General features: G+C 43.7%; 1 protein-coding gene across 4 annotated transcripts in view; it reads left to right on the forward strand.

Annotated features, from left to right (window-relative positions):
* Positions 1 to 22,244, forward strand: part of NECAB1 (N-terminal EF-hand calcium binding protein 1) — a 136,039-nt gene that overhangs the window by 53,003 nt on the left and 60,792 nt on the right. For all 4 annotated transcript variants that reach the window (XM_090040296.1, XM_090040295.1, XM_090040294.1 and 1 more), the window contains exon 4: positions 20,780 to 20,805. In XM_090040296.1, the coding sequence (XP_089896422.1) occupies positions 20,780 to 20,805 (26 nt within the window). The remainder of the gene's footprint in view (positions 1 to 20,779; positions 20,806 to 22,244) is intronic.

Here is a 22,244-nt window from a genome sequence, read left to right on the forward strand (position 1 = left end):
ACATAATACAGCATGTTTACTACTTATAGCTGAAAGTGCAGCTGTTGACAAGAGAGAAATTAAGCATTTTTATTACACACTGTCTTTGATTTGTTGTTGTAGGACAAAATTCATCCCATCCACCCTCACTTCAGCCCTGTATTTAGCTTTGCATAGTGTCTTGTGAAGAGGGTTAATTTCATTTCTGCTTACTAGTCCCATTCAGTTATAGAGGCCCCATAATCTAGCTCAGTGGTCACCAACCCAGAGTCTCTTATAGTTGATCCTGGGCTGGGAGGGCTGAATGCGCATGTGCATGTGCACATGCCTACCCACCTGTGCCTACCCACCTAGCCCAGCTGGTCGGTCAGTGGGGGAAGGGAAAGGATGGGGGCTAGATTGTGGCCCCTGTGGTGAGGGACAGAGTACAGGAGCAGCCCAATAAGTGGGGTCCCATCAAGTGGGTGGTGGGAGGATTGAGCCCAGGAAGCTTTTTCTGGTGGTGGAGTTCGTTTGACAGCAGTACTCTTTTCTGCCATGGCAGGGAGTCAGACTTGATGATCTGCTCAGGTCCCTTCTGACCCTACTAACTATTAAACTATGGTTACAAAGAATCATGAAAAGATTACAGCCAGGAAGCCTGTTTTGTACATCATCTGAAAATCTAGTCAGTAGATTCAGATGTCACTGATGCTTTTGTAAAAGAGACACAGCCCCCTTGAAGTTAGTGGACTAATGCAGAGGCATAACAAAGCAGCTGGGAACCTGGGGCAGTGGGACACATGAGGGCAGTAGTGACTTCTGCCTGCCTCCATGTTTCTGGCCCTTCCCCAAGTTGATGCCCAGACAGCTGCCATGGTTGCCCTAATATACTACTGGACTGATGTCAGTGAAAAATTTGAGTGAGAGGAGAATCTTGTCCTGGGACCCCTTCTTAAATTGCAATAAACTGTCCTGTAGTAAAGACACTGTTTTATAGTGCTGGAATTGGCTAAAACTAAGGGCCAGGATTTTAAGGTATTTAGGCACCTAATTCTCATTTATTTCTTTGGGTCTTTAGGGACTCAAATGCTGTTAAAAATCTGGGCCCCATTTTCTGATTTCCCTTGCCCATAAAAAAGCAGCTAGCAGAAATCAGTCTCCCACACTACCAGAGCTCTGCCCTGAGTAATCCAGTTTGTGTAGTATTGATTGAAGCACCAGCAACACATGGATAACATCTAACTCTGTGCTTCTGTACTGTAAACAAACAGCATGAAGATATTTAGTATGTCTACAAGGAATTTGCAGAAGTGAGTGCAGTGAAATGTATAGATAGATGAGCTAGCTTTAAGGTTGCTACCTTGGATACCAGTAGCAGTCTAGTCTAGCTACAGCAGCACAGAACTCACTGTGGGCTGAATACCCTGCCTTCTGAGTAACTACCCCATGCTGAGCTTCCTGCTGCCACAGTTAGTCTATTAAGAATTGATTTAAGCTAACTTAGGTATCTTTACATTTTACTACACTCACTTCTGCAACTTCTGTGCTGATACCCACAGATATTTTTTAAGGTCAGTTCTATATCCTCTATACCTGGCAGTAGAAGAGAGATTGCCATGTAAGCCAGCTATTTCCAACTATAGGGAGATAAGATGAAGAAAGCCAGAGTTTCCCAATATGCTGAAATGCTCGATATTTATAAAACTTAAAGCAGAGAGCAACAGAAATTCATCTAAATGTATTATAGGCTTTTGTGCACAATAAATATACATTACTTATTTTTGTGAATAAAGGCCTTATTTCTTAAAACTGGTGACTCAGCCTGGAAAAAAAAAACTTGAACTTACTACAAATATAATTCAAAACTGCCAGCTAATCCTATTAAGATAAATAGAAAGTTAGGTGGAAACCTTATGCATTTGCTCAGTAGATTAAGTTGCTGTCCACAGAGTTGCTACCCTGTTCATCTGGGACACCATCTATACATTATATGTATCGCACAATTACTGGGTTAATTGTGAAATTAATTCAGACTGGCTACACTTGCAAATTAACTATGGTGCCTTTTAAAAGGTCCATCCAGCTGTAATTTATTTCTGGAAAATGTGCAATAACTTCATAGCTTGTTTCTCTCCAGCTTTAATTTGCACAGTAGTAGGGCCTGCACCTGTGGCTGGGACTCCCATCAGCTTAAAGGGCTCCCAGCTGCAGAGGTGCACTATGCACAGCTGGCGACCTGACCATGGGCTGGGGAGGCCAGGGGAACTGTGCGCAGCTGTCAGTGCCCCCTGGCTGCCAGGAGAGAGAGAGTCCCACGGATGACCAGATTCCCTCTCCCAGCAGTGCATCACAGTTGTGGACTCTGGGTTCTGGTGTGATAGGATTTGATGCTGGATCCTACAGTCATGCCTCCAGCCATGCAAGTGTGGCATTGTAGGAGGTGCAATTGTGTGGATTGCACATTAGACACTATCATGCCTTTACCTGAATGTCTAGAGGGGCCCAGAATCATCTTTTCGAATAGTCTCCTGCAGCATTCTATTTCCAGATATATCTTAACTCGGCTTTTTCACTAAAGCAACTATGTTTTACTTCAGTTCTTTCACATTCTCACTCAACAGTGGCTATTTGAGGCTTTTTGATAGACTACTGACTTAGACTACCTCACTCCTTTCACAGCATTTAATTTCTAAGAATGTTAGCTATTACTTACATATTTTACTTTCCTTTTTATCTATGTCAAAAACAAAGATAATGCACAATAAAGCTAGTTTTAACCAAGGGCTGTGCATGACCCGAGACTGTGAAAACGATAATATTCTGAATTTGGTACCAGAATGTTAACACATCTGAAGAAGTAGACTGTTGCCTATGAAAGCTCATATCTCTCTGAACCAGTTAGTCTCTAAAGGTTCTACCCTGCCTTGCCTTCTGGTTGGTATCAAGAAGAGAGAATACATGACTGATCTAACAGGATTTTAAACAAGCAACTTAAATGCTACAGTTAATATCTGAAAAATACCCAGCCATCTGAGCTACTGAAGTTGTAAATTACCCAGCAATAATGCAGCAAAAAGCTGGTGGCAGTAGTAGAAGAAAAAAAGCAACACTCCTATGGGGAAGGTAGGAGGATGTGTGTATTATGATTTTTTTAATGTATGTCAAGAAGTGGAGCAGGAGGGGGGACTCAGAAAGATTAGTAATGGTTTTTGTTTAATCGCAAGAAAGGCTTGTTTTTGTGACTACCATTTACCACATGACAGAGCATAGGAAAATAAGCTTAAATTTAAAACAACAAAAGGCTTTCTGAGCATATGCTCTCATGCATTCAAGTAATAAAAGGTTTTTATGCTGGATGTTGCATTTGGAAAGTATTCCACAGTGTTTGATTTCTAATCATAATAGGAACACAGAAAATAAATTTGTAGGCCTTTTCACAGGCCCCTTTTGCATTTGATAAACTGTTTCATCAGGCAGATAGTGAGATAGAGACATGTGACAGCATGCCAAAAATCTGATTGATTTAGTGAAGAGAAAAACAGTTTACACAATGAGGTATGAATTTTGATGCTATTAGTGCAGTTTTCCAGCACAAATCATAGGTTCACATGCATGAAGCAGATGTGATAAGGAAGCTAAAACTTTACCAATTACTTAGTATCAAAGGCATCTGTTGAAAAGGGCAGTTATGTAAAATGTCTAGTATGAACACAGTGGCTAAGAGAAAGGGCAAAATGTTCACTGAACCCTGGGAAATTATTTTATGCAAGTGTGAAAAGAATCATGTACATATCAGACAGTCCTAAAACCATCCATTTTTGTGAGTCTTTTAATTGCCAATTACCACACCCTACTGGAAAAAAATGAAACTTGGGCTCTGTGCTTATGGCTCCTGAGGATAAAGCTGCATTTCAGTAGGGGAGAAAAAGAATAAAGTTACTAACGCAGGGCTAGCAACAGAATATTTGTATAGGTGTCTTTTGTATTTTAACCTGGTTTAAAGGAAAACACTAGGCTTCTCACAAAGCATGCTGTGTTTTTCAGAAATACTTCTGATAATACTACTCTGTCTTTCCTCTGGCCTGGATGCAGGTATAAAATGTTTCATTTGGAACTTCAGAACTCCAAGGACTCAAATTCTGCCCGAGTCCATGAATCTCCTGCAAGCAGGGCTAGCTCCTCACCTGGCAAAAAGCTGCATGGCTCCACATAAATCATTACGGCTAGGGACAGCTCTGCCCACCCCACTGCGTGGCCCCCTGGTGGGAAAGGGCTCGCACTTCATGACATTATGACAGGGGCTGCTGCCCCCATCAAGGGCCCTGCCCTCTCCCGCTGCATTGGTGGGGTGGAGGCATGGGCAGGCACCTGAGGGGGCAGGGACAGAAGTTATTTCCCCTCCCTCCAGCGTCCGGTGGAGGGGATGGCAGGGGGTTTATTGTGTTGCACGGAGTGAGCGTGGCGGTAATGGTGGGCAGACACGGCTGCCAGTGAGGGTAGAGGGGAGACTAACCCTCCTTCCTCCCCGCCTCTGCCTTAGGGGTCATGGAGCCCTGCTGCTGCAGCAATGGCGGGGGGGCACCTGGCAAACCTCACTTAGGTCCCTGCTGGTGGCACAGGGAGGGGGAAAATAACCCCTCTCTGGCCAGTTCAGCCTGGACTGGCCATGCCTCCCCCCCTAGCACTTTCCTGTAGCCAAGGGTGCGTTCTAGCGCCGTATGGCTCCTGGCCTGAGCAACTGCAGGCATGTGCCTGCATTGCCTCAGTCCAGAGAGAATGTCTGTGCTGTTACAAACTGGTTCGACCTATGCAGGTTAGCCTAACCCGCAATGGTTGAATCAATTCAGGCTCCAGCTTTTTGAATGTCTGTCCCTAGTCTACATGGCTTCATTGGCTATTTTCACTGAGCTACAATAATTTAGATCAGGGATGCTCAAACTCTGGACCTCGCATCTGGCCTGTGGGGCTCTCCACAGATCTGGAAATTTGGCAGCAGGGGAGCGGTGGCCATTAATACACCCACTCTCCCCCCTGCCAAATCTCCAAATGCCATTCCCCGTCAAGCCACAACCCCTCACTTCTGGATTGGGGCTGAACCCCATAACTCCTAATTTCCTATTTGTAAATCAGGGGTGGGGAAAAGAATAGAAAAGATAAAATTATGTAGCAGATGAAACCCAAATGTCCTCAAATAAACAACTCTGATTATTCAGAGCAACAGTAGTTTAAAGTAAATTAGAAACCGGATAAAAATCCAGTAAACTACTCTGCTTAAGCCAGCCAATAAGATTACCATGCATGACATGTACTGCACATAACAGTGTTCTTGTAAGCACCAGCTAGCTATTCATCTTCATTAAATTTTATGTTGGTTCTTATGTTTTATGTTAATGTTATGTTATCTTGGTCATCTACTCATGTTTTTCATAGCCTCTCTCATAACTTTTAGGCACTCCCACTTCATCACCCAATATTCAATATTATATAAGCAGGCACAGAAATTCACTGTAGGTGGAAAGTTAGAACCTAAGGTTCCTACTTTGAAAGTCTTCCTTTCACTATGCCAAAAGAAATATTGAGTAGCATGCAGCAGTAATTCACTCTAGGAACAGTCCAAGTTATTCCCAAAACTAGGCAGTCACTTTTTCCTTACCATGCACAAAATCCTAGTTTGCCCAGACCAGAGGATTGGGGCCACTATTAAACACATACATAATGGATGTGTTTAAAGCTGCCTAGGAATCCAAAAACATTCCTCTGCAACATGTGGGAGAACTAACAAGACAATGTGCTTCTTTCTTCCTTTCATTTGTCTCATTTCAGTATGTTTTATAATAGCATCCATAAGTCTGCCATAAACCAAGGTTTTCATTTAACCTGCCTTTAAAAACAACAACAGCAGTAACAACAACAAAAATAATAAAGGCTGCTTTGACACATTCTAATTACAACAGGGGTGGGCAAAATACAGCCCACAGGCTAGATCCATCCGGTGGAGGGGCTTTGTCCGGCCCATGGCAGGTCTCTTGGTCCTACCTGGCAGAGGCACCACCTAGTTGTGGCATGTCCTGCCACCTGTTTGGTGCAGCAGGGCTGGGGATGCTCTGCAGCTGGACTGCCTTTCTAGGCAGCCCAGGCGGTGGGAGCTTCTTCCTGCTGTCACTGCTATTGGCCCCAGCCACATGGTCGTGGTGGGAACCAGCACGCATGCAGTCCTGACCCCATGCACCCTGGGCCTGCTCCAGCTTTGCCCACCTAGGCTGAGCAGTGGCAGCATGGGACAGAAGCTGCTGCTCAGTGTGGGGTAAAAACAGCCCCTCCCCCTCACCACTGCTGGCACTTCCTGGTGTATGCCTAGCATGTCAGCAGTGACAGTGCAGAGCAGCAGTAAGGCAGCCCAGAGGCGGTGGTGATGGAGCTGCAGGGCAGCCCAGCATGGCATGGCACGGGCTTCAGGCAGCTGCACCAAGAACTGCCCAATGGTGGCGAGGGGGAGGAGCTGTTTTCCTCCCTCAGCAAGCAATAGTTTCTGCCCGGCCACTACCACCACTGCTGCTGTTGCTGCTCAGTCCCAAAGGGCAAGCCTAGAGCAGGAGGGGTGTGCCGGGTTGGGGCTGCACATGCTGGCCCCCACCACTGCTGCAGGTATGGGGCCAGTGGCAGCAGCAGCTGGAAGGAGTCATGCCAGCTCAGCTATGTGCCCAGGGGCACCAGGACACACCATGGCTGGGTGGTGCGGAGCAGATGCAGAGTGCACTGGGGCTGTGCACTGTTGGCGGTGGTGGGGAGGTGCTGCAGGGTGCATGGGCTCCAGGCTGTTGTGGACTGTGGTTGGGTGCTGACCAGCCCAAGAGGGATGTGCATGGGGGGTGCTCTAATGCACACCCCACCATACCCTCAAATCCTTCCCATACACAATCACACACCGCACAAATGCTGCACCCACCCACACCTTCCCCCATATCTCCCCTACACATACACACCTACACACCTCTGGAGGGAACCTTGCTCATATACCCCTTAACACACATACACCCAACCCCCCCCACACACCCCCAGCCACCCCCCCTCCACACACCCACATCCCCACAAACCCCCCCATATATACCCACCCACCTCCACACATACCCTCACAGCCTTCCCACACCCCACATAGACATACCCACAGCCCTCCACAAACCACATAAACCCTACATCCCTCCACACCCCCCACAATATACAGGAGTAAGACTTCAGTTTGAGCTGTTATGGAATCACTTCTATATATACAGCGCAACCACACACAAATCAGGACAAAAATTTTTTTTAAAATAAAATTTAGATATATTACAGATGTTTGATTTTTAGTGTGTGTATATTTGTTTGTATATATGTGTGTGTATATATGTATATATGTACATTTCCAGTTTCAAGATGGCAAACCGCTTTCCCAGAAGGAGTACTTCTAGGGGCAAGGAGAGGAACTTCTGGTAGCAAAGTTCTGAGGTTAGGGGCAAGACATCTGGTCCCAAGATGGCACTTGTCAAAGGGTGGGGTGGCCCTCAACAGCTCTCCAAAACTTCTTAAGCAGCCATCCAGCTGAAATAATTGCCCACCTCTGAATTAGAACATGTTGGAGTGGACTCAATTAATCAAGTCTGCTCCATGTTCTAATTAGAATGCTGTAGCATCACTGAAGCATTATATGTATAAACCCCCATGGGTTTAAAAATGGCTGCTGAGGCGTTTTAACTAGAGCTCATCAAATCTCACAGCCAGTTTTAAATACACGGGGGCTTAATATATGTGATGCTGTGGCATTTTAATTAAAACAGCTCTGGGAGCTGCTTTAATTAAAACGCACTCCCCTCCCTCCCAACTCCTGAGCACATGTATAAGCAGCCAAAGAAACTAGGAAAGAAATCAAGAGTAACAAGGGAAAATTTAGCCCCAACACAGATTTGTGTGCTTATGCATTTGCACAGATTCATGGATTTTTAACTCAGTCTCTATGTTGCTCTCCCAAAATTACAACCTGCTGGCCTGAATTGAAACAATGCTGAGCTTGGGAACTGGGAGAAGCCATAATCAGAGTTTTGGCTGAGAACCAATACATGTCAGCATATGTTAAGAGACATGTAGGTCAGTATTCATTTCATTTCAGAAAAATATTGTAAGGTCAAAGGGAAGACAGTGTTCTCTCTCCACACTCATACTTCCACTCTATCCCTCAGAGGAGCCACCCCAGGCTGAAGGCTACGAGAGAGTAGGCAGCAGCGCAGTCACCAGGACTTTTGTTCTGTAAAGAAGGAAATGTCCATGAGTCAATAAGCTGTTTTCAGGGGCTTCTATTTTCAAATTAACAAACTAGGTCTTCATTGCTAGAGGCTTTACTTAAAGTGAGTTCTGAAGCTAAAGGGCCAGATTCTTCTCCAGTATCTTGCCCTTGTGTGGGTATTAACACCTGTGCCAAGTACATGTACCACAGGGTAATTTTCAATTGGTAGGCAAAAGAGTGTTAATGGCTATACAAGGTTTGTGGCAAGGTCCTGAATGCTCCACTGAAGTCAGCCCTGAAAGCTCCATGCTTTTTGAGTTATCAATGCACAAAAACATTTTGACTTTCTTTTTAAGGTAACAAAAATTATTTATTTTCTCATACCCTGGCAACTCAAAGTTTGCTAGAGGAATTTCCAAAAAACCCCGTATGTTCAGAAAAAACATTGGAAGTTTAAAATTGAAAGACAAGAGTTATAAAGGAGTGGTCTCACAACCAAAACTATGGTGTTCCTCATACTTCCTCCTTAGCAAGTATCTTCCCTTACAGAGAGAAAATCATCTTGTCAACACTCTGGTTTATGCTTTTCCCCTGCACCACACATATCTTCCTCTCTTAGGAGGAAAAAGCTTGCCAGGTAAATTTGGTTTTGAAGTATGTTTTGATTTAGTGAGTCATTGACCATGTCTAGATGAGCATGGATATTTAGTTCCCTGGGGACAAGTAGCAGCAGTGCACCTTGCAACACAGCTACTTGTCCCTGAGGAATACCTGTGCCACATGCACTTTGGCATGCAGCAAGTTACCCCAGGGGCAGTAGTAGAGGCTGGGGGTCCTGTGATGGCCCCAGCACCCTTACGTGGGGTCCTCCCGGGGGTGAAACTGGCAATCCTGCTGGGCAGAGCCTGGCTGGCAGCTGCAGCATGGCTCCGGATGGCCTGGCTCTACTTTTCAGCACCTCGCGTTGCCCGTGTGCGCACTTCTGCCTTTTTTTTTTCCATGAGTTTTTTTGACCGTGGCACAAAGGTGCGTGCGGTGCCACATACTGCACAACTGTGCTCATCTGGACACACCCAGTGTGGCCAGAAAACACCTGGATTTAAAAATATGGACAAAGGATATGCATATTTTCTGGCTGTCACTAATTCTGAAATGCATTTTTAATTTTAATGTAAATGATAAGCTCATGCTTTTATCCATTGGGCACCACTGACAGTAATTGGTTGCATTGGTAGTTATTACAAACAAAATATCCACTCTCCTGACATCTACACTTGCACAGAGATTATTTTATAATAGTGTCTTCAGAAAAAAGGCGTCAGAAGATGACAAGTATATGTAGCCAAGAGATTGTTACAGAGATTCTGTGTTCATTGCTGTCAGAGGGATAGTGTAATAACTGCATCCCTGATTACTGACTCAAACAGGCCAGTGACCAGTCAGTTTTGTTTTCTACTAAAGGTTTATTTTAAAACTATTGAGCTGTCGTTTCAGCCCTTCGCTGCTGGGCTAAAGGAGCAGAGACTGACCACAGTGGTCTAACAGAGTAAGCACCTAAGCTCTTTCCTGTAGCCTCTGCAGGCAATGCCATAGGAGAGGAGCTAAGAGTGTATCTGGATGGGCCCAAGACCATAATGAATTGAAATACAGCTCCAGAGGGTAAGTAGTCTCTTTGGCTAGGGGCAAACATTACACATAAACCAGTTTAAGTGATCAGAAACTGGTTTAAACCTGTAACAGAACAGATGTTCAGTGCACATAAACCAGTTTGAAAATGGCTGAAACTGGTTTGAGATAAACCTGGTTGAATCAACTTGAATGTCATATCGGACTTAACTGATCTGGCTCAAACTGGTTTATGTATTGTCTGTCCCAGACCTCTTGCTGGTTTAAAATAAACTAAACTCCCCCAGCATCCCAGGATGCTCTCTGGGCTGGGCAGAGCTCTCTGCTCCACAGAAGGGCTGGCTCTTCCCCTCTGTCCCCTGGCTGCAGCTACAGTAGGGACTACAGGCTGCTCACCCCCCTCCCCTTCACCACTATCTGCTATATAGGAATTCCCCTCTTCCCTCTGCCTTGCAGAGAGGCATCTGTGTATTAGCTAGCAGAGCATATGCTGGCTACAGTCAGTGCTGAATCAACAGGTAGCTGGAAATGTCCCTCTGTTGTTTTCTTTATCAGGTGATAAACACTGTTATCAATTCCCTGCTGAGCTAATCAGAGCATCTTGAGCCTGGCCAAACCCCACTCAGCTCAGTATTGTGCAAGGGTAGGGTTGCTCTGGTGCCCCTTGGCTTCTAGCCTGAGCCACTGCAGGCATGTGCCAACATTTCTGGGATGTCTGTTTGGTTACAAACCAGTTCAGCCTAGCCAGGTTAGACTAACCTGCAAAGATTGAATCAATTCAGGCTCTTTGAATGTCTGTCCCTAGCCTTTGGGTCACTTGCTAGCTGGCATAAATTATAGTAGGCTATGGGCTGCTCTAAACTGCATAGGAGCTAAACCAGAGTTGAACAGAGACTTTCTCAGACAAAAAGATATACTAATTAATATACAATTGAACCTGCTTCCTTATAGCAAAGGATATAGAAGGAATCAATGACTATGTAGCTGACTATCCAGTTTAGTCATTAAGACTCCAAATATACCCAATAAGAGCCTCAAGGACCCTATAAAAAGTTGTTGCATATAGGAACATTGAAAAAGTACTTAACAGTGGCTATAGACCTAGAATTGTTTTTCCACAGTCTGAATCATGCCAGCATGAGCAGTAAAACAAGGTCCATCACCTTCTTTGCAAGTAGCAGAGCACTGAGCTGAATTCAGAATTTCTATCCTATGGGGAATTCCAACATTTCAGTGTATTTGTTGTCACCCTAAATCAGGTAATGTAGTTGGAATTTCAAATACTTTTTTCACAAAGTGGAAATTACAAAAAAATTCATTTTGGAAAAGTTGAAATGTTTCATTTCAATTTGCAAACTGGATTGCTTCATTTTGGTTCATTAAACTGCTATGATGTTTTTCCTTTTGAGTCTATTCAATATTAAGCTGCATTTCCCCTATTCAGGTAAAAAAATCCCATCTTTTTTTTTTAAAATTTGTACAGCTATCCAAAAGAATCACATCAGCATCACAGCTGTGCAAAACATTCTTAGAGGATTTCATAATCCCAGCTTTTCCAAGCATTTTTGTTGGCTTTGGTGGCTCATTGAGACCTTAAGATTCGGGACATCCTGAATGCTAGCCTGCCTTTTAATCCGCATTTTTCTCTCTAAACTAAATTATGAATTGTTGCCTTGTAAAGTGAGAGCTAGAATCCGTGCAATGTATCATTTACCCAGTTAAAATTCCAACCCACAAGTTAACCTAACAATTCAAGCTAGGATTTAATATGTTAAGAGTGAAAAATGTATCTGGAATTGAAATGCAGTTTAAAACATGTTCCACTTGATTTATTGTTGGTTTTCTTGCTAGTTTATTCACTATCAAATGTTATTTATGTACAACTTTTCCCATAAATTTACTGAAACTATTGAAAAGTTGTCCTTCAAGTACAATTCACCAAATTGGAGCAGCTGTTTGTGCGCTGTGCTGCTGCTTTCATACCCCTTTCTTGATCCCATATTGTATTTGTAATGACTCTATTCTTGAAGAGAAATGCCTAAATTTCATAGAGATTAGGGCTGGAAGGGACCTCGGAAGATCATCGAGTCCAGCCCCCTGCCTGAAGGGCAGGAAGTCAGCTGGGGTCATAGGATCCCAGCAAGATAAGCATCCAATTTACTCTTGAAAATGTACAATGTAGGTGCTTGAACCATCTCCAATGGCAGGCTGTTCCAGACCCTGGGGGCTCGGATAGTAAAGAAGTTCTTCCTTATGTCCAGCCTGAAACAGTCTTGTAGTAGTTTATAACTGTTCAACCTCGTCATCCCTTGGGGCACTCTGCTGAACAGATGTTCCCCCAGATCCTGGTGGTCACCCCTGATAAACTTATAGGTGGCCATCAGATCACCCCTGAGCCTGCGCTTTTCCAGGCTAAAGAGCCCCATGGCTCTCAGCCTGTCATCGTAAGGTCTGTTTTCCTGATCTCTGATCATGCGCTTGGCTCTTCTCTGGACTCTCTCAAGCTTCTCCACATCCTTTTTAAATTGTGGAGCCCAAAACTGGGTTCAGTACTCCAGCTGTGGCCTCACTAGGGCCAAGTACAAGGGGAGAACGATGTCCCAGGATTTGCTTGAGCAGTATCTATGGATGCAAACCAGCATTTTGGTTGCTTTAGTAGCCGCAGAATCACACTGCAGGCTCATGTTCATCTTGTGGTCAGTGATGTCCCCCAAGTTTCTTTCTTCTGTAGTGCTATCCAACGTAGCACTGCCGAGCCTATAAGGATGCTCCAAGGTAGAGAGCCTTGCATTTTTCAGTGTTAAACACCATCAGGTTCTCGTCTGCCCATTTGCTGAGTCTGTCCAGGTCAGCCCAGATCACCCTCCTGTCTTCAGGTGTGGATGCTTTGCCCCAAAGTTTGGTGTCATTGGAGAACTTGGCCAGTCCACTTCTGACTCCAGTGTCCACATCATTAATGAAGATGTTGAACAATATGGGTCCAAGGACAGAGCCTTGGGGGACCCCGCTGGTCACAGGGCACCATGATGATTGACTTCCATCAATTACTACCCTCTGGGTTCGACCACAGAACCAATTTCCCAGCCAGCAGATTGTGGTGGACCCAAGGCCACAATTGGCCAGTTTTGCCAAGAGGTGATCATGGGATACCAGATCGAAGGCTTTTTTGAAGTCAAGATATATGACCTCAATCGCTTCTCCCTTGTATAGGTGATAAGTCACCTGTTCATAAAAGGAAATAGGATTGGTCAAGCAAGACTTACCCGCAAGAAACCCATGCTGGCTATCTCTCAGCATGTTGGCATCGACCAGTCCATTAAGGATGGCCTCTTTAATAAACTTTTCTAAGATCTTCCCCAGGATAGAAGTCAGGGTGATGGGCCTATAGTTTGCCGGATCCACTTTCCTCCCTTTCTTGAAGATAGGCACCACATTGGCCTTCTTCCAGTCTTCAGGCACTACACCAGAGCACCAGGAGTTTTCAAAGATCCATGCCAGGGGCTGGGCTATGATGCTCGCCAACTCCTTGAGTACCCTGGGTTGTAGATTGTCAGGGCCGGCTGACTTGAAGGTATCCAGCCTCTCAAGGTGTTCCTTCATGAGGTCAGCATTGATGGAAGGCAGGGGATCTCCCTCACCCAGACCTCCCTGTCCTGTAGTGGGCATGGGTGTCCTATGGGATTGATGAAAGACTGATGCAAAGTACCCATTTAATAGGTTGGCTTTTGCCTGGGCGTCAGTTGTCCCATCTGATTCAGCAGGGGTCCAATGTTGCCTTTGCTTTTCCTCCGGCTCCCCATGTATCTGAAAAAGGACTTTTCAGTGTCCTTGATGCTCGAAGCTAGTTGGAGTTCAGTTGCAGCCTCGGCTTTCCTGGTTTGCTCCCTGCAGGACCAGACCAGTGCAGAAAATTCCTCCTTGGAGGTGAATCCCATCCTCCATCCTTTGTAGGCCTTTCTTTTTAGCCTCAGGAGGTCTGCTAGATCCCTGGAGAGCCAGGGGGGCTGCTGTGCCTTCTTGCTGCCTTTCGTCCAAGGTGGAATAGAATTAGCTTGTGCATTAAGGATCGCTCCCTTGAGGACCAACCACTCTTCCTGAACTCCCCTCCCCCTGGGGTTGTGGTCCCTTAGGGCCTCACTGACAAAAGTCGGCTTTTCTGAAGTCAAGGACTTCCGTGTTGCGGACTGACTTGCCAGCTTTACGGTGGATGGTGAAGGTGATCAGCTCGTGGTTGCTGTCACCCAGCTTCCCATCGATCACTAGGTCACTGATCCCCAGTAGCCAGTACCAGGTCGAGCAGCACTTCTCATTGGCCCGTACACTTCTTGAGTCAGGTAGAGGTCATCCATGCACGATAGGAAGTTTTGCAACTGCTCGGATTTTGCTGAGTGATCTTCCCACGAGATGTCTGGGTAATTGAAGTCACCCATGACAACCATGGTCCTGGAGCATGCGGCCTCAGCCAGTTCCTGGGCAAACTCCTGGTCAAGCTCTTGATTTTGGGTGGGAGGTCTGTAGTAGACTTCCACTGTTGTGTCCCCTGTGCTGTCTTCCCCCCGGATTTTAACCCAAATGGTGTTTGCTCATGAAAATCTTTAAAACAGTATTCATGGTTTTCAATGAAAGGTCTGCTTATGTAATCTCTGTATCATTATGTCTATGTTATGCTGGTTTCCTATAATAAGCAGGTAAAAACTATATCTCCCTATGCAAGCAAAGTTTTCTGCACCCCAGGGAGATCCTACATGCTGGTACTCTGTTGGAGGCTAGAGGCAGCTCTAAATTTGCTGTGCTCTGGTGAGGTGTAGTTAAGAGAAGCACTGAATCAGTGGAATTTCTGGCCTCCTTTGTGGGCAGGCCTTCTGCCCCTCACAGCCCATTATATAGAGAGCCAAGAATACGCTCCAGCAGCTATGTAAAGTTGCATCTTGGCCCCATCCTGGAGATTTCACAATCAGATGCATCAGATTGAGCCTCCCTGAATTTGGTTCACTTTAGACTGTATTACTCTTGAATAAGAGGCTGGTCAGGTATGTGGTGATGGGGGAATTTTCTAAATGAATACTTACAATAGCTCATAAAAACTAACTGTGTGTCATTAACAAAAGAGAGCTTGAGAGGCTAAATCAGGCATGTAAAAATCCTAAAGTTAATAGGCAGCAAATTTAGAGCAAAGATTCTAAAAATGAGTGTGCTGATGTAATGTGAATGTACTCCACTATGCACTGTGCCAAAGGATGCTCATCACAAATCAGATTGATTGTACTGCTGGAGTCTGATTGCCAGTCTTCCAGAGATGCTGTACATATTACGTTCAGCATTACCAGACCGTAGGTCTGAACTGGGGCATTCCTTGGTACACATAGTAATAAATGTTCTGAAAAGTTACTCACTGCAAACTTGAGTGTTAAGTTGCAGGCATAAGCTTATGCTCTGGGGTCTCTGTCCTCTACTTCTAAATCTCCTTTATACTCCCACTTGGGATTCTGGAGCTCACCAGGCCTTTCTGTGAAGAATACAGTTGGCTAGGTTTGTTTGTGACTCTGCCATCTGAAGAAACGTATTACTAATTCTGATAGCGTGAAATATAGTTACTGATGTACAAAAAAAATGGGCTCCTTGCCTGGCACAGCATACTGTTTAACTCATACATGACACCAAGAACAACTGAATACCTCAGGGAACGGGTACAATAGAAAGGAAAATGGTGCAGTGACTAGGGCACTAATGTGGGACCTGCTCTGCCACAGACTCCTTGCATGATCTCCTATAGCAAAACTATTACTCTCCTTGAAATGAAAAAGCCCCAAAGCTCACATGCTACCCATGCTTTTCTGGTGCATTCTTGTATCCTTTGGTCTCTACTTCTCCTATCTTGTGCATACCTTTGTGGTATTCCTTGCTAATTCTCTCCTGTACACATGCTTCTATTGAAAAAATAGCCAGTGATAGTTGATCCCCTATGGCCATAAGTGCCTTTCAAGTGCCTTGGCCTTAGGCTGTGACATATGCCTGTGTTCTGAGTAGAAACTCAACTTCTTAGCTCTCTGGTTCCATAAAGAAGCTGAAATGAAGGACAGTTGTATATGTCAATGGTTCTCAGCCTTTGTAGACAAAAAGATGTTGTTAAACCACAGGCAGCCTGTGTTAAACCAAGGGCACCCCTTTGAAAAATGCAAGCTCTTAGCTTTCACTCATTTTATTTAATACAGGAAAATAATAGAGGAATTCTTCTGCAAAGAACTCAGGAAAACAACAACAAGGCAGAATGTTTTTCACACTATGGATTTCTATTTGAAATCTCTAGGTTTGTCTTGTGAAACATGTCTGTGCATTTCACAGAGTTAACATTGCTTGGCATCCTATGGCACCCTTGAAGGGATTTCAGGGTGCCATGCTAGTTGAGAAACACTGGTACATGCACTGGTTTCCTCAAGCCTACTGTGGGGATCAACCTTTTTTGGCATGTCTGGCACAAATTAGGCCTGCACCCTCCCCAAGTGCTGTTCCAATCTTTTTCTTTTATCTACTTTGCTGCTCTGTTTTCTGCTCTCTGCCTCATCTCCCCTAACTGTTATTTCTATATCAGAGTCAATGTTTTTAGCTAGGGTTAAAACCAGTGTTCAGGTTTGTGAAATAGAAGCTACATTAACGGGAGCAGCTAACTGACAGCAGCATTTCAGAAGAAAGTTTAGCTTGATTACTGGAAAGTCAAGACCTTTAAAAAACTAGAGATTTGATAATATCTGTGGATTGAAGTGTTTAGAAGGAATCAGGTAGATTACAGTGAAGTATGAGTTCAAATGCTGCCTGAATAGAAATGCTGCTGCCACTGCCAGGCAGTTAGCGCTAAACTTTAGGTTGCGGTGCAACTGCATCCCTTTACCTCCCTGGATCTGCCCCTGCTCATACATGTGTATTTATATAGAGCTAGATGTTCATTTCACAGAGTAAAAATAAAAAGGCTGGGCGTCTCTCATTTAATATAAACAAAAAACAAAATGACACAAAGATATTTAAAATAAGAAAGGGGTTTGTGAACTCTTACAGTCTCAGCTTACTGTATAGTAGAAGCTGGAATTGTAGTCAAGGAGCCAAGCAGGGATGATCTGCTAACACAATACAGCTTCCATCTTGTTTAGGGACAAACTAAGGTGGGCTAATGGCTGCGACTTTGACTTCCTCTTCATAAGTTGATCAGCTTTGAGACTTGTGCCCTGAAAAGTGAGGCTTAATTGTATTGGAACATATTATGTACTTTATATACTCCATTTTGCAGTGATTGTCTTCAAGGCCTTTGGCCATATCATGTCCAAGGCTTATTTTGGGGAGATACAGTGTGGGGCAATCAGGTTGGAATTATGTTACACTTAACTACTGACAATTTAGGTGAAAAATATTGTTTACATCAGCAAAGTATCCCATGCTTTTTATACCACACAGACTAATACTGTGACACTTAGTTTTCAAAAAATAAATACAATTGGATTTACAAAACCAATTTATAAGAAGCTAGTTTGGTCTTATTTGGGTAGAAAGTGAACTTCCTATGAATTGATGAAATAATATCAATATTAAAAATCTAAAAAGGTGCAAAACCCTAGCAATAACCAACCACTCAACATTCATCTACTGGCAATATTGAAATATGAAGCTCAAATATGTGATCTGTTTAATCATTTGTAGCTCTTACCAATCTAATTATGTTGCATATCTGACTGCTGTTTGGTGGGTTACTTGACCTAGTAGGGTAAAAAGAAGTGTGAGCTACAAAGGAGGTAAGGGAGTAAAAAACAGAGAAAAATAAAAAGGGATGGAATTTAAGACAGAAAGTAGGGTAAACAGCAAGGCACAGTATGCATTTAGATTTTATTTTTCAAAATGATAAAAAAAATGGCATCTGTGCACTAAACTCCTAGATCTTAAATTGATTTGGGTTCTTTAGTTTTCCATGGTAAGTGCATTACTGGTATTTCACTGATTTGCACCCTCAACTCCTGGCAAATTACTTATAATAGCTGCCTTTCACTTTCTGTAATTTTCTCTCATTATATAAAGGTTTCAGCTGCAGACTCGGAAGCTTGTAAGTGTTGTAAAGAGATCCGAGGGAGACATTTTAAAAATTAATAATTTAGGGGAAAAAACACATACAGTAAGCAAGTGTCAGCTCAGGTCAGCTCTCCTTGTGTGATGTGCGTGCAATGTAGAACATTGTGTTTTAATATCCATCTCCACAGCTCATTAAAAAACAACCGTGCACAGAACATTCCACAATACATCACTGAAGAAATGCATAGTGAAGACATGCTCTTAGGCAAACTCCATTTACTTCCATGAAAATTTGCTGCCATGCAGCAGAAATGCTAATACACTAATTATCATCAAATGAAAGAGGATTGGACAACACGTCAGTTTCAGGGAGATAACAGGAAAGATTTAAGGGGCAGAACATACCTGGCTAGATGGCATGAATTTTATGCGTCAATGTTTTTTATGTATCTATAATGATCAACAGGCAGTTTAGTACTGAAATCAAAACACCTTCTGTAATCCCACAATGGAAAGAAACTAATTTTCTTGGCATTCGGTTGAGTAAACCATGTAGATGGAATGCTAAGCCTACCTCTAACACAGGGGTTTCAAACTCAGCTGGTCCCATGGGCTTGATGAGCATTGTTGCACTGGACCTGACCAGACCAGACCAAACCAAACCTCTGTGCAGCTCCCACAGTGCCAGGTCAAGCCTGTGCACTGCATGCAGCATGCACCAGCCTCTGGGGCTGGCACAGGTCTAGACCCAGTGCTGCAGATAGCACTGGGGTTCTGTCTGGGCACCTCAGGCAGCCTGTACTGCATGCAGTGTCAGGTCCAGCTTGTGCCCTGCAGGCAGCATGCACCCTGTGATGGCTTCCTGTGTTGTACGTAGTGGACATAGACAGTCCAGCCGTGTGCACTATGTGCAGCACATTGCGCTCAGAGCTTGCTGTGCATATGGTGTGCAGGGCTGGCACAGAGCACACACGGCCTATGGCATGTGGACTGGACCTGGCACTGCACACGGTACAAGGAGTGTTATTATCAGGGATCTGGGTTTTCCATCTGCTGGAAAAAAATGTGTATTTTCTCCTTTAAAGGAGAAAAATGCGGGGAAACTACATGTTTTCCTCTGCAGGCTGGCAGAGTCCCAGCTTGCAAGGAGCTATTTGGAACTAGGGGAAGGAGGAAGATGGTGGCCCAGATCATATGGCTTCACAGGTCAAATTATGCTTACCAGCTGTATGTTTGACATCTGTGCTCTAACAAGTGCTGGGTATCAGGTACATCTTGAAGACCTGAGCAGAAGGATGAAAAATTCCACTGATCTCTAGTCAGGGGGTAACCTAAGAAAGAATGCCTCCTGCAATCCCTGTGACAATTTCTTCCTTGGAAAAGAAGAGGGGATAGTGAAGGTTGGAAGCAGGAGAGGCTGGGGCAGTCTGTAATGTGTATCGATCCCTCTGCACGACTCACCAGACCAGAATAGCTTTCTGTGCAAAAGTTCACACTGACTGAATTAATGATTCCAAACTTCCCCTTCAAAGGGATGCTATCCCAGGAGAAGTGGTAGGGAGGGATTGGATTGGTACTGTAGCCAGAGGTCAAAGCTGATGCCTGGGAACACAGCTGTTAAAGCATCTTGATAGCTACTGTTCAAAGCAGAAATCCCCACTCTCTTGATGAACCGATACAAAGGCTGAACTTAATGACCCACTGTGGATTTTACCATCTTAAAAACAAGGAAGTGTTGTCTCATGAACACAGTGGAAACTAGGACCTTAGGAATTCTATGTTTGATTGGTGACTCACTATGCAATAACCTTGGGTAAGTCACCTAACTCTGTGTTCCTTAGTCTAGAAAGTCTATTGAAGGGACTTAATACCTGCCTCAAAATTGCACAAAAATAATGTGCAATTTATCTGTCTCTAGAGAGCTTGTGAGCCTTGGATAAACTGCTGTCTCTAAGGCCCAAATGTCTTGGGAATCTTCACAGTATATTTTAGTTACTTAAAGTGCTATCCAGTTGTATATAGCTGCTTACTACAGGAAATAGGAACAAAACAATGGACATATTTGATCAGACCCATAACTCACCTAGTCCAGTATCCTATTTCCTTTGGTGTTCAGAGGGGACACATCTACACATGCCCCTGACTGCATATTTAGTACTGCACAGTACTGGCAGGACACAGTTATTTTTAGATGCTACATTGCCTTAACTCATTGCTACTGTGCAGTAGCATCAGTGTCCCAGTTTGTGCCCACCAAAGTTACATCACCGTAGCAATGAGCTATATCACCGTGGGTCATTGCTGCTGTGATGTAGTGTCTCATGTAGACAGACCGAGGAACATATAAGCCTGCAGAGCCCTGTAGGACAGGGCTTGGCAATCTACAACCCGTGGGCTAGGTTTGGCCCACAGAGCCATTGGATCCAGCCTGTGGATGTGGGGCTTTGGTAGCATTCAGTGGTGGGGGCATTGGTTGCAGGCACTTCCACCATGATATTGAGGGGACAAGTGCCAGCTGTGGGTGCTCTCTCTGTCTGTGGTCGATGCCTGTATCCTGCACCTGCCCACCGGCCTCTGACCCAGGGTCGGCCATTAGAGCCCACAACTCGAAAAAGTGGACTAGAGGAAGAGACAAAGTCTCCTCCCCTGCTACAGGAGACAGATGTGGGATTATTTGACCCTTAGGAAGGTCTTCTCCCAACCCCTAGTAGTTAGATAAACCTCTGAAACATACAGCCATTTTGGCATTCATGGTTATAAGTGAATATTCTTGCTACCTATTAAAACATCCATTCTTTGACTCTTACTAAGTGCTTGCTACATACTAATAGAACAAAACGACTACAATGATAAGCCAATTAAATTTCTATATTCTTATCTTTGCAGTAATCTCGACACGGAAGAACTATGTGGTAAGTTCCCTTTCTGTAAAAGGTTCTTAATGCAAATGAATGTATCACGTGACTAGAGCTGATTTTTCTCTTTGCTCACTGTGAGTATTTATAGACACTACAGTGTCTGAACTCCTGGGAAAAAAGTGCAGACAGATCAATAAATAGTTAAGTCTTAATTGTAATCTGCTAGGGAATTGTGTAAAACATAAATTGCTAGAACTTGCCAAAACACTTTATGAATCTGTTTTTCAAGCATATCTGTCATTGCTGTGTTGAAAAGCTAGACACTTCTTTGGTTTGCCTATTGTAGAACAACTTTTCCCCAATTATTCCATTACTTTTACAAGTACAAATGTTCAGGCTATTTGAAAAAGGCTGTGTAATCAGTATTTCATGTGACTTACCAGTCACACTAGTCCAACTTAGCTAATCAAGAAAAAAAACAAATTTCACAAATTCTGACACAGATAAAGAACTCCCACTGGCTGCAGAACTTGGAACAACAACTTATTTATTTATACTATCCTATGTGCTGTCAGTCATGGATGTGTTTCCTTGAAAGTCCTGTTTTTTATTGTTGTCTAGCTAGCTTAGAAGCATTTGAATTAGTAATGCTGCTTTCAGTGTAAAAAGTGCACAGGTAGAGAAGTTCTGCTAATCCAGACAGAAGAGTAAACCATCAGTTATTCTTGTAAAAACCTGCCTGTTTCTGGGGGAACAAAAAGATGTCAGAGAATAATCTTATATTTTCCCAGGGCCAACAGTATAGGAAACTTTTTAGGTCACAATGAAATACCATGGGCATTTGAACAGCACAATACATGAGTCCAATGCAACTCTGACTAAATATGAGAAGAATAAGCTATCCCTTAAGTGGTGAATTGCAACGAATTGCTATAGGTCCTGATCCTCCTCTGTTGTCAGTGGAGGTCTGTTGATTTATACTAGTTGAGGATCTGATCAGAATTATGTAAAAATGGAAGAAAATGTGAATTTCCCATTTATTTAAAACTTTGACTTGTATAGTTTAGTGGTAGTGATCTACTTTTTACACCTACTCAGGCACTTATTTAGACCCCAATTCTGTAATCATAGTCATGGAAGCAGATTTCCGTATAGCCCAACTGATCACAGGTGTTAAATGTGGATAGAGTTTGAACTTTAAGATTTAAAGGCATCTTGTCTTTCCTGTCAGCTGTGATTAAATATATCAATCAGCCACTTTTATGACATCTGATCTTTCCAACATTCTTATACATTTTTTATAAATTCCCAACAGTGAGTTTCTCATCTTTTCTGTCTCAGTCTTCTGAATTGTGAAACATAATTCTTTTGAGCCTACCGCACTGAAAAGGAGAAATAATAGCCACGTGTTTGACCTAGCAATTAAGCAACTGTTCCATTATTTATTTTTCTATTCCCATGAAAACGCATCTTTGTTTTCAGGGGATAGGGAG

Source organism: Crocodylus siamensis, chromosome 3, assembly GCF_052110815.1.
Source record: "Crocodylus siamensis isolate JL-2025a chromosome 3, ASM5211081v1, whole genome shotgun sequence".
In the NCBI taxonomy this organism is placed as follows: domain Eukaryota; kingdom Metazoa; phylum Chordata; order Crocodylia; family Crocodylidae; genus Crocodylus; species Crocodylus siamensis.